Source organism: Pristis pectinata, chromosome 7 (assembly GCF_009764475.1).
Source record: "Pristis pectinata isolate sPriPec2 chromosome 7, sPriPec2.1.pri, whole genome shotgun sequence".
Taxonomy (NCBI): domain Eukaryota; kingdom Metazoa; phylum Chordata; class Chondrichthyes; order Rhinopristiformes; family Pristidae; genus Pristis; species Pristis pectinata.
The window spans coordinates 73,572,826-73,586,385 of NC_067411.1; the positions used below are offsets into that span (position 1 = coordinate 73,572,826).

Consider the following 13,560-nt stretch of genomic DNA (forward strand, 5'->3'; position numbering starts at 1 on the left):
TCTTCCCCTCTTCTGCTGTGTTCAGAAGAAATGTGGGTTGCTGCTGACTTTTCACTTGGTGTAGTCAAGATAGGACAGGAAAGGGTCTGTGATGGACCTTGTGAAGATGAGGTAAAGGTGGAAATTGGGAGCAAAGTTGATGAAATTTTCTAATTTGGGGTGAGAGTGGAATGTAGCACAAATGCAATTACCAGTTTACTAGAAAAATGGATGAAAGAGGAACAAAGATTTTCTATATATCCCTGATAGAGGGCAAGCCTATATGGGTTCCTGCAGAAATAGCTTTTATTTGGAGGATGGAAGAGAAGTTGTTCAAGTGCAAAACAAGTTCAGGCAAACAGAGGAGGATGGTAGTGGATGGAACTTGGGTTTGACTTTATTCAAGAAAAAAAGCAGAGTCCAAGCAAACATGTCACGTATAAGATGAGAAAAATAATTGGTTCCTTCTGGAACCTTATTCTACAGATTCGTTTCTGGAATAGGCTACAATGTAAAAACAGATCTTCAAAGGTAATTTGTTGGATGTAAAGCAACTTGGAATGTTCAAGGAATTTTAAAGAAGCTCTATAAATTCACATTCTTCCTTTCCTTAAAACTAAATAAACACTCCCCAGATAGTGCCCATGCACTGTTTGCTTTTTCCCTCTCTCTGACCAGTACTCTTGCACTCAAAGATGACAATTAATTTGAAAGAGTGGTTGAAAGGAAATGTTTTTTAAGAACCTCCTTTCAAACTACATCACAGGATCACCAAGTAGACTACTGCAGGTCTTGGCATCCATTCTGGAGGTCAGAATCTTTCATGCACTAGATGTACTTCAGTCTTCTATCTAACTTCATCTCCTTGCTCTAAACCTAATACAGCATCCCAAACATTCTCCACGTTATTTTCTTTTGCACCAGTGCACTTATGAGAAAATTTAAATTCTTCTGTTTAATCAAAAAAACCTGATTATTAATTAAACATTTTGTTATCAAAAGTGCAGCAAATCTAATCAATTGTCCCCAATGTGTTAACCAGATGCAACTTCCTATCAACAACTGGAATAGCGCTGAAAGAGGACATTTTTGGAGTGGGGGATTGTCCTCTGAAGAGAGATCTCCAGAGTTTAGAAAAATGAGAGGTGATCTCATTGAAACGTACAAAATTCTTGTGGAGTTTGACAGGTTAGATGCAGGGATGATGCTTCCCCTGACTCATGTCTGGAACAGCTACAAGCTAAGGTGTCAAGAATTCATGATTGTGATGAGAAAAAAGTTCTTCACCAGGAGGAAGTAATCTTTGGAATTCTCTTTGTGGGTGTGCTGTGGATGCTCAATCACTAATTATAGACAAGACAGAGTTTTAGGGAATCAAGGGCAATGGAGTTAGTGCAGGAAAGTGACATTGAGGTAAAAGCTCAGCTATGATTTTACTGAATGGCAGAGCAGGCAAGAGGGGCCAAATGGCCAACTCCTGCTTCTATACTGGCATAAAGTATCTGGTCCTTTAACTTTGCATTATTGTTCTGTAGCACTAAATTTGATAGCCCAGTGGGTAGCCCAAGAGAATTAAATTAGTAGCAGTTAGAGTTGAACTGACTAGCAAGGAAGAGGTAACTGCAGTCACTGGCTACATGTAAGCATGATCTGGCCCAATAATCGAAAGATCTACAGTGCATTGAAGGAAAATTATACATCCAGTTTAAACTTAAAATATTTTTTAGTTATAGATTTCAACAAACCTGGCCATTTCTTACATAAAAATTTCTTGCTTTCCATCAGTTTGTTTACTGGTCCCAGCTCTTGGTTGAATTCATTTCCAGAACCCCTCCCCCCTCTATTTTGAAACAAGTATTCCTTAAACCAAGGATATTTGGGAGTTAATGTGGTAAACTTCAATCTTCTACTTCTACAGTGCTTCAGTGAATGTATTCAATACAGATGCACGCTAGTTCAATGATCTAGATAACCTTTAATCTATGCAGAGTGAATTAATTTGTAGGTGGGTGTAATTATTAGTCTTATTTTTCCTGGGGCAATTAAATATATCCAATTACAATCCAACAACACTTGCAAAGTTTATGTCTGTCCATACTGGGCAAGAGCAGTAATTTGTAGGATAGCCAGTCTGCTGACCCTCGCTTCTGAAGTTCATACGTGTATGATGATCAACAGAGCAAGATAGTAAGGGGATAGTGATGCCACATCACATGAAGAAGCAAGGTGAGGAAGAACAGCAAGATTGGAAGTAAATGTGTGGAAGAGTGTTATAATTACCAAAACTTTTTAGTACACCTGGGTTGATCTCTCAAAGAACAAAATAAGTTTTCAAAGAGTTGACCCGGGTTAACTCATCCAATTGGCTCAGAAGTCATTGAGCTTGACTTCTCGTCATTGCTGCAGAGATTGAAAGAGAATTAGAAATCTTAGTGCATTACTGCTATGTCTTTAATTCAAATATTATGGATTACCCCACCAATGGAGAATCAATGTTGCAGATAGATTAAAAAAAAATTGGCATTACTGTTAACTTTTGGGATATCTATGTAATTGAAAATAGATTTAAGTAAGCCATGTTCAGTCATGACTTACCTCAGTCATAGACCCAGCTTTATGGTCTGCAAACTTGTATGGAAACAGTTCTCCAATTCAGTTGCCTGAATATTCATTTTTAGTTTATTTTATATTTTCTTTGTTCTAGGCATATAACTTCACTGAAAAAAGTAACGCCAGTCTGTCAAGATCTGATGTTAAACGGACAGGACCCATTATTGTGCCGACAGCAGAAGAGCCATCATCAAAAAATAATGCAATTAGAGCAAGTGTTAAAGAAAGTAATATTCCACAAAGCCAGCAAATTCTACCTAATGTTTATCAAGGAACTGGACATGACCATAAACCAGTAACACATATGGAGCTGCACAGTACAGAGAAGAGCAAAAATAATGTTAACTCTCAGTACTTTAAACAAAATGGACATGCACCTACACAATGCCTAAACAATGAGATTACAAAAGGCTTCGACAGTATGTCACTGCACTGTATTAATGCTTCTGAAGATGTTAGATGTTGGAAACCTGGGTGTGAAAGTGGAGTTGAGAATAAGCCCAGATTTTTGACTCTGGGAGAAACTTGCAGCAAAACCTGTCAGCAGATCTCTGGCTGTGGAAAGTCTTTGTTTGTTTCATCATTTGGTCAGCCTCCATCTTGGCAACAGGTTGGTACCCAGCTAGGTCAATTGTGCTGTTCTGGCATTGACACTGATGCCGAGGATGAGTCCTCTTTAAGTTCTGAAGAACCAGGATTTTCAGAGTTACCGGAGCCAGGGGTCTTGCAACCACTTCATGACCCTGACCTTTATGTTGAAATTGTTAAAAAGACTAAATCTGTTCCCGATTACGGTGAAGTGGCTTATCCTGATTATTTTGGCCATATTCCACCTCCATTCAAGGAACCTCTCATAGAAAGACCCTACGGTGTACAAAGGTGAGCATGCAAATGATTGCTATCTCAAAGCATTACACTGAGAAACCTCATTGAAAGGAGAAGGCACTGCCAGAACTGAGAAAAATGATAAAGCAGACAATCTCAATGTAAAATATGGATTCATAAGCCTTTATACTGTAAAAAGAGGGGAAGACTGAAAGGAATATATGGTCACATGTAAAATGATATCTTGCTGGATTTTTAGAGGAGTTAACTGTCCTGTATGTTAGCATTGAATTGGAAGAATAGAAAATATTTTGAGATTAAAGTTTTGCCATCTTAAAAGACTTGCACAAAATGTTGCACATGATGTAATGCACAAATATTTCTTATATAGATAATAAAATAAAGAAATTAAATAGAGCATGTTACAATTTACAGCTCTTGGAAAGGCAAAAATATCTCTATTTTAGAATTGTTATATCAGTGGTAATGCACAGAGGTATGAGAACAAATCTTTCTTGTTAAAGATACAATGGACATCAGTTATCTTCAACTCTTATTTAATTCTTAAGCCTCTTAATCATAAGGTGAATGGCAAGATTTAAACAAAATCAGCATTCATACAACATTCTTATAGGATGAATTGTAATTCATTAAAATATTTATTAGTTGTTATGAACTGCTTTAGTTATTTGTATAGATGACAAAGAGGTATCCAAGTCTATTAATTGTTAAGCATATGTTTAAACTTCAAACTAAATAAATGAATTAGATCCGTGAGTTGTTTTTGAAAAGGCTTGGTTGATGTTGTTTGAATAATTTACTTTCCCTAACTCCCTTTATTTTAAACTATGAATAATCAATTAAAACAATACTCTCTTTAAAAAAAAAATCTGTTAACATATGTGTGCAAAAATTGCATTTATATGCATTATTTTTTCTACTACAGAACAAAAATATTCCAAGATATTGAGAGACTAATTCATGCAAATGATATTATTGACAAAACTGTATATGATCTTGATTTTCTCAGGTGAGTTCAATAAAGGTTGCCATTTTTCAGCTTTGTAGTTTAATCTTCACCTACGATGTTACTAAGTGGATGCTTTTTTATTCTCCTTTCTTACTTAGCTATCCTATACCCGAAGATGGAGAAACTCTGAGGTTCAATTCACAATTTGAGTCTGGGAATCTTCGAAAAGCAATTCAAATCAGAAAGTAAGGTGGTTGAGTTTATTTTGGGAAGGGGCAGAAACAAATTCAGTCATTTGAATTAACTAGAATATTCCTAAATATTGAATAATTTTCTTTATAAGCTAATTTTAAATAATTGTTCTGTAATAGAGATTAGCAGATCTTAGTCTGGGGATAGCATTTTCTCTCAGATTACCTCACTGTTTGTTATTGATGTTGGAAGGGCTGTCTTTAAGGCAGTTACTTTCTCCTTGCCTCCATCTCCATGAACACCTTCTACCAATACTACTTCAAATATTGGAAAATGAGTGGCAACACTGCAATTTGTGCAGTGGTCTCCATTTATGATGCCAACAATGAATTGTTGCAGCTGCTTTTTTGTTAAGTAAGATAAAAAGCTCTATGTAAAATGCTGTGATTAACTTAGTTGGCATAACTAATTTCTTTTCCATTCCCACGATCTTCTCTGAAATTCCACAATTCTGGTTTATTTAATATCTTTATGTGAAAATTTGTGAAAAGCCATATATCACACTGTGTAATAATACCATGGCTGATTTCTTTCTTGTCCAATCCCCATTTCCTTTGATTTACACTTAGTACACATTCTATTTGGGTTGACACTTCGTCAATAAAAAGGGGATTAATCAAACCGTTTTTCTACTTTTTATATCTTTATTTAATTAACTTGTTTATTTATTAAATCCTTGTTTGCTAGTTCTGATTGTAAAGATAATCCTGCTGCTCCCTTTTGGTCAGCTTCTCTACAGTAAATGAGGAGATAACAATAACTGTTCTTTATAGCTTGTACTGTATATACTAAATGCAAACAAAGGAAGCTTCAAATGATATAAAAGCAAATTCTAAAGCTGAGATTTAAGAACTAGCAAGGGTAAGAAGTGGACAGAGTATGTGGCAGAAATTGTGGTGTGATAAGTGAGAGATAATGGAACAAAATCTTCCTTTAAAATTTGCAGCTGATGGACATCCTTGGGCTTACTTTCCCCCCATCTCCCTTCTCACCTTTGATTGCTATAGTGCCAACTTTTCTTTGATCTATCTGCAACATTGATTCTCCATTGGTGGGGTGAACCATAATATTTGAATTAAAGACATATAGCAATAAATATTTTGAGTAATACAGCATTCACAGTTAATATGCTACTCCTTTGAAATTACTACACATGCCTCAGCTAGAACCCCACTGTAGCTTTCCCCTTCTTTGAATTTCTTCCCATCTTTTCCAAACCCTAAGACCTTTGAATCCCCCTCCAGCAACAACTCTATCACATCATTTTATCCACTTCTAACCCTAATTCTTTATGTTTGTAAGCCCTCCTCCGTTCTCTTTCATGATTGGCACTCGGCATCATACTCACTGGAGCTCCTTCTTGAATCAAGGAATTCAGTCCTGAACATGTATAACACAGTGACATTCATGGCTCAGGATATTTGAAAATGCTTTTCAATAAAATGTACTTTGAAGTATATTTTCTCGTTAATCTAAGAATTGGAAACCTAATATGACAATCAATGTAAAATGATATTTATAGTGCATGTTTCATTACACCATACAATAAGGACTGTTTTCACTTTGGATTGACTTGAGGCTGGTGGCTAAATGACCACTACCTGCCTACTGTAGTTGCCATGAGGTTTCTTTTGAGGGCCAGCACAGTCCAGCTAGCTGATTAAGGAGACAGAAATTCTAGCATCTCCTAGACAGCTGAACTGGGCACTGCATCTTAAAAAGATGAGAGGTTAATGACAGTGATCCAGGATATTTTTGTGGGACCAGGATGAATGCTGCTTTATAGAAATTCCATTTAAATAACTTGCCCAAGTTATTTTAATGTGCTTGTCTTATGATCAGTATAACATCAGGAAAGTGAGGTGGAGGTGCTGAATTATCCACTTAGTAACTTCTTGTTGTGCATGAGTCCAATGATAATTTCAGAATGTGTTTCAGTATTCTCAGGGGAGAATTACTTTCTGTCAGGGTTGCTTCAGGAGCCAGCATAGACTCAATGGGGCAGAAGGGGCAGAATGTGAAACAAAATACAGAAAAGAAAATCAAAGGCACTGTATAAAGGGCAGTTCAGATGCTGTGAGCTCGTTTCACACTTTTGGCAGTTTCTCTCCCTTGATGTCTTTCTTTTGTCTGAAGCCTACTTGGCAAACTTATTCAATTGCCTTTGTCTGTTTCTAGGTTTGAATATGATCTGATCCTCAATTCCGATATAAACAGCAATCATCACCACCAATGGTTTTACTTTGAAGTGAGTGGAATGCGGAATGCTATTCCTTATCGATTCAATATTATCAACTGTGAAAAGTCTAATAGTCAGTTCAACTATGGTAAGGTATTGCATTTATTTTTTAACTATTGGTAGCTTATTATTTTATAATTATATAAGTATCTATTAAGCCAAAGCTCAGGCATAGCAAATTTGAACAATTCTTTTTTTCAAGCACCCAGGTCATTGTCTGTTTAGGTAGGAGATTCAAATTATGACACCTTTTCTTTTTACCCCCCACATGGAGAAAGGTAAATAAGCGATCTCTTAAATACTGCAGTGTCTCATATTTTGGACTGGTTTTTCCAATTCCTATTTTAAGCTTACTCATTTTTCATATGAAATTGATCTGCAGTCATGCAGATTTAGGCCTATCATTTGTCAATTTGCAAAATTAATTGTGGAGAGGAGTGTGGTGGGAAATGAGGAAATTAATGGAAACAAACTTGTATCCATATAGCATCTTTAACTGTCCTAAGTGAAGTTAATTTTGTGATAGTGTAGTGTTGGAACGTTATCAGACAAAATCATATTGAGGAGATGGAGATATGGATCACCGGGAGGTGGATTTTAGGGAAAACTCTTTGAGAGGGAAAGATTTAGACTGGGAATTTCAGAGTCTCTGGAAATGAAAGTATAGTTGTTGTTGTAACATTTAAAATTATAGATGCTCACAGCAGATATCTGGTTGGAAGGATGGAGGATATCAGAAAGGGTAAGAGGTGTTGGAAATGAAGGGATTTGAAAATAAAGAGGAGAATATTAAAACAAAAACAAAATGCTGGAAATACTGAATTGGTCAGGCAGCAAACATGGAAAGGGAAACTGAATTAATGTTTTAGGTTGATGACCTTTTCATAAGAACTAGGAAGTATTAGAAATCAAATATATTAAATTGCAGAGAAAGAGTCAAGAGGACAAAAGAAATGTCTGTGGTGGGGTTGAGAGCAAGAGAGACTGAATGATACAAAAGTTGATGGTGCCGGCTGAGTATGAAGGCTGTGAATCGCATCAGGTCTGTCTGGAGGAATCTTAGTTGAAGATTTCATAGAAGAACAAAAAATAATGCAGGAACTGTGGGATACAAAATACTGGAAATCTAAAGTAAAAGAGAATGCTGGAACTGCCCAGCAGTTCAGGCAGCATATGGGGAAAGAGAAGAAAATTGCAGGATGATGACTCAGATATTCTCTCTCCAAAGACGCTATTTGACTTGCTGCTATTTCCAGCATTTTCTATTTTATTTCTTGCTTCAGTATCTGCAATTTTTGTTTTTTAAATACTGAAATTCTTAACAACCATATTGTGGCTTAGATGGGAACCTGTGCAGGTTATTGAGCTTAGGGGAATGTGCGAACAGGAGGGTACGAGTCTAAATGTCACGGAAAGCAGGATGGAGTTTCAGCAGCAAGTGAGCAGTGGATTGGGCAGTGTGGCTATGTTACAGAAGTAGAAGTTGCTGAGCCATGCTATGAGTGGTTTCTTCACTGCTGTAGAAGTTTCCCACGGTTCAAAGACCCAAGCCCCCACCCTACTGACTCTGCAGTTCGCACTTGGGCCTCATGAGCCATTTCTGAACCCGCAAATCCAGAGTGGAAGCTGGTCATCCAAGATCCCGAGGGGCTGATTAAAAGAAGGGGCAGAGTTGGTATGGTCGCTCTTGTGGATGCTGTAGTTTTTTTATTAGAAATTGGTTATCAGGTGATCACACAAATTGTTATCTAAGCAGAGTGCTAAAATTGAGAATTCGGTCAATACGGTGGGTGAAGATCAATCTGAAATTTAGTTCAGCATTTAAGTATTTGAAAATAGATTCTCTTGCTGATAATAATGGAGGCACATAAGCAGTAATTATTAGATACTGTATCTTACCATACAGCCGAGAACACAAAAAGTATAGCAGGGAACCAGATGGTTAATAAGAATGAGAAATTTACTTTAGTATCAATAAAGAAACCTAGAAAAACTAATGGAGACTAAAAGGCAAGAAATTCAGGGCTGTAAAAGAGGGGGTTGCAAAGACAATGGGTGACACAGTGGCATAACTAGTCAAGCTGTTGCCTCACAGCTCCAACAACCCAGTTCAATGCTGACCCCTGGTGTTTTCATGTGGAGTTTGTGTGCTTTCCATGTGACCACATGAGTCTTCTCTGGATGCTCCAGTTTCTTCCTACATCCCAATGACTTGCAGTTTTGTAGAGTAATTGGCCACTATAAATTGCCTCTAGTACAGGTGGGTGTTAGAATCTTGAGATGGAAGTGTGGGGAGAATAGCTTCAGGAAAAATTAGTGGGGGACATGATTGTTCTCTGAGCTGGCATAGACTCAATGGGCTGAATGACCTCCTCCTCTGTCGTAAGGGAATATGAATGTATTGGTTACAATTTGCCAAATTCCTTTGTTTATAAGCTTGCGCCATTCAGGAAACGAAGGATAGAAATAATGGGATTACAGGCTGCTAAGTTTGAAATCTATTATTTTAAAAATGGAACTTTAAAATCCTTAAGTTTGTAAATAATGTCAATTTATAACTTAAGTGAAGGAAAATAGTAATGCCTGTTTTTCATCAACATATAGATATTTGTATGTAATCCTATAAAATCTAAATGAAGACTAGAGCATAGAAATAAAGTGTTCCTTAACCAAATCACCTGGCTCAATTATATACCGACTTACGTTGGGAAAGGAGGGTTTTGTATGGGTTCATCTTACATTAAGGGCTACAAGTACAAGACCAACCACTGGCCGCAAACCTGTTAGTGGTGATCAAAACAACAGACAGACTTTATAATTATTTTATACACTTCAGTTAAGAATCCCCTCAGCCTCCTCTGTTCCTAGTTTATCCAATCTTCCAGATTTGGTAATCTCCTCAAGTCTTCTCTGCACTCTGTCCAGTGCAACCATATCTTTCTTGTAATGTAAACAGTATTTAAAACTGCGCTCTAATGAGTGTAACCTTGCTCCTATTATATATTATGCCTCAACTAATCAAGGAAACCATCCGTTTGCCTTTTAACTCCCTTTTGATTTGTATAGTTACCTTTATGAATCTGTAGATATGCATAGCCTAGTCCCTTTGTTCTCCACAAAAACTCAATATCCTCCCATTTATTGTTTATCCCCATGACTTGTTGCACCTCCCCAAATGCATTACCGTTCATTTCTCTGGATGGCAGTTTCTTTTACCTGCATGAGACACAAACACCATTCAGCTAATACCCTCTTCTTCATGTCGCCGAGCCAGTTTTGAATCTAATTTGCCACTCTCCAAATCCCATGGGCTTTTACCTTTTTTAGACCAGGTCTTGGGCAGTGTCAAGAGACTTGCTAAAATTCATGTGGATCACATTCAATGCACACCTCTCATCAACCCTCCTTGTTCCCTCCTCAAAAAAAAATCATTAATCAAGCAGAACTTCTGCTTCAAAAGTCCATGCTCTTGGTCTCAGATTAACCTGTGCCTTTCTGTATGAAGGTTTATATTGTCACTTAGAATTTCTCAACTACCATCAAAGTTATACTAACTGGCCTGTAATTACATGGTTTATTCCTTCCATTGTGTATACAACAAAACGTTTGCAGTCTTCCTGTCCTTTGGAACCAGAGGGGATTGAAAACTCATCATCAGAGCCTCTGCAATTTTATCCCTTGCTGCTTTTAGCAGCCTGACTTTTATTTCATCTGGGCTCTGTAATTGATCACATTCAAAGATGCTAAACTCTTTAATACTTCCTCTTTTACTGTGTTTATCCCATCCAATAATTTACACTCACACCTACTTTGGTATCGTCCTCCTCTTTCGTGAATACAGCTGTGAAATATTCCTTAAGAACCTTATCCACATCCTCTGCCTCTAACGCAGATTACCTTTTGGGTCCCTCATATTCTCTACTCTTTCAGCAAACAATCTGCTGGAGGAACTCAGCTGATAGGGTAGCATCTCTGGCAGGAAAGAAATTGTCAATGTTTCTGGTTGAAACCCTGATCAGAACTGAGAGTGGAAAGGGAATATGACCAGAATAAAGTGGAGAGGGGGTGTGGTGAGATGGGGGCCAGCAGGTTGATTGGTGGACAGAGGAAGGGTGAATGATGACGGGCAGATGGAACCAGATACTAGATGCCAGCATCTGCGATCTCTAGTGTCTCCATTCCCTTCTCTTTCGTTAGTTTTCTGTTTTCTTTATGTACTTAAAGAAAATCCAAACATGTTTTATAATTTTGCATGCTTATATTTTTCCATCCTGTCCTTTTGACTTAGTAATTTCCTTCTAATTTCTCTCCTGCATCTTCTATGCTCCTCTAGGCTTCCTGCTGTACTAAGTTCTCTGTGTATCACATGAGCTTACCTTTTTTCCATTATCTTACCCTTTCGATTTGGGAGACCCACCCTTCAACTTTGTAGGGATGTGTTACCCTGAACCTTTTGAATCTAATTTCAAATTTCTCCAATTGCTCTGAGACTGATATACCTCCAACTTGTGTTTCCACCTTTATAAAATACTATTCCAATAAAATTGACCTAGCCCGAATTTAGAACCTCTGCTGGTATTTTTCTTTTCCATAACAGTGCTAAATCTAAGTGAATTATGATCACTACCACAATACTGCTCTCTCACTTATATTCCTTCCATCTGCCCTACTTCATTCCCTAAAAAGTAAGTCCAGAACCGTGCAATCCCATCATGTTGGCTGGCAGCATACCAAGTGAAAAGATTCTTCTGTGATGCTCCTGTTTATATTTGCAGCAGGTACCAGAGTGTCATTTATGTTACAACTTAGTGACGTTGGCAGTACCACTATAATCAAAATACCATTATGTTCTAGTTCTGGACTGGACTGGAATCTCACTCCTGAAATTGAACAATTATGTGCTCACCCATAAGAATGTTCTGCTCTCTACTATGAATAATACTTATCGCAAAGATGCATATACTAGGAATACGCTAAACTTCTGGAATGCAGGGCAATTGAAAACCACCTGTCAGACTAAGAATACTACATGGTTTAAAAAAAATACATGGTGGAATGAAGTTAGCTAATGGTTCCAAGGTGCCTCTCAGTGAATAGTGAGATACAGAAAAAGAAGGTCAAAAGGTATTCTTCCAGAGCCGTGTCTACTTTATGATTTAACCAATTTTCCAAAAGTCATCATTGCACCCATTGATGAGGAATGATGTTTGCCACCTTTGAGCTCCATTTGGTTTGGGCATCTACATTTCACAATGAATATAGTGCTTTTGCAGGAACCACATCCATTGTCAGATACCTCATGATGCCCTGAAAGTAGCCCATTTATTCCTATTTTGTTTCCAGTCTGTTATCCAGTCTTTAATCCATGCTGTATATTACCCCCAATCCCAAACTTTAATTTTGCACCCCTATCTTTTATGTGGGACTTTATCAAGTGCCTTGTGAAAATCCAAATGGAGCACATTCACTAGTTTACCCTTATTTATTCTTCCAGTTCTATTCTCAAAAGTTTCCAGTGGGTTTGTCATACAAGATTTTCCTTTTAAAAAGCCCATGTTGACTTTATGTAATCCCATTGATATTTCCAAAGAAGATGCAGTTTTACGTAAAGTTTCAGGAATGATGTAAGAGTGTATAAGTGGCACAATATGATAAATGTTTAGAAACAGAAGAAAAATACCATAAACCTAGAATTATAACAGAAATTGCTAGAAATATATAAAAGCATGAGGAAAGGAAAGTACAAGAGGGTAAAAGTTAGCCCAAGGGTTCTGCACTTTAAATGTTAAATTCTAGAAAATTTGTTGCATTTTCTGAAGGAAAAAAATAAAATTACCACATGGACTATATTTAAAATGATATTGCTGAAACTTCTGATGGAAGACTAAGGAGTCTATTGTCCAAAAACTGTAATCTGCAATTTAACGTGTTTGTGAATTTTAAAATGTAAGCTAATGACCATAAAATACATTTTTTTAAAAATAAGTTGTCAATTGGTTTAAGAAAAGTCAATTCTACAATTTTCACAACTTACTATTTCAGATCTGGGCATAAGATATATTTTCATATTTTTAAATATTAACTGTAGTTGTAAAGTCGTAAAGCTAAAGTGATTGTGACAAACTGGAATATCATTAGCTTCCATTGATTTAGTTTATTGCCTGATTTTAAATTGGCTTGAATAGCTTTTAGCTGCCTAGGAACATTTGAGACAGTTTTCAGTAATGTTAGATTTGTGTGAGATCTTAAAACATCTTTCTCAGTATTTGAAGATGGTTAAGTCATTACTAGTTGTCAAATTCTAACTTAGCCCTTTTATTTATCTTTGTATGGATAGTGTTGTCGAATACTGTATAAGGGCATTTAACAATTTATCTTAATGCATTTGTAGGCTTTTGCTTGAATGATTTTGTTTACTGAAAGTGCCTTGGAAGTAGTTGCTTTAAATCAGTATGTGACACAACAAAATCAGTTGATCTCTAAGTCGTTATGGGGGGGGGGGGGGCGGCGGGTGGGGGTAGTGGGTTAATTATTTTGCCATGGTTCTCGATGTGTGAGTCTCCCTCCATTTACAACCACAGCAAAATAAACTTGTTAGGTATGCTGAAGCTAGAAAGCCCCAGTGTTTTCACACAAAGATATCATTGTCAACTTCACCACCACCTTGAGATTTTTAATATGTACT

General features: G+C 37.0%; 1 protein-coding gene across 8 annotated transcripts in view; it reads left to right on the forward strand.

Annotated features, from left to right (window-relative positions):
• The window catches only part of agtpbp1 (ATP/GTP binding carboxypeptidase 1), a 181,802-nt gene that overhangs the window by 101,916 nt on the left and 66,326 nt on the right, over positions 1 to 13,560 (forward strand). For all 8 annotated transcript variants that reach the window (XM_052020257.1, XM_052020256.1, XM_052020255.1 and 5 more), the window contains 4 exons: positions 2,684 to 3,468; positions 4,361 to 4,444; positions 4,543 to 4,629; positions 6,815 to 6,963. In XM_052020257.1, the coding sequence (XP_051876217.1) occupies positions 2,684 to 3,468; positions 4,361 to 4,444; positions 4,543 to 4,629; positions 6,815 to 6,963 (1,105 nt within the window). The remainder of the gene's footprint in view (positions 1 to 2,683; positions 3,469 to 4,360; positions 4,445 to 4,542; positions 4,630 to 6,814; positions 6,964 to 13,560) is intronic.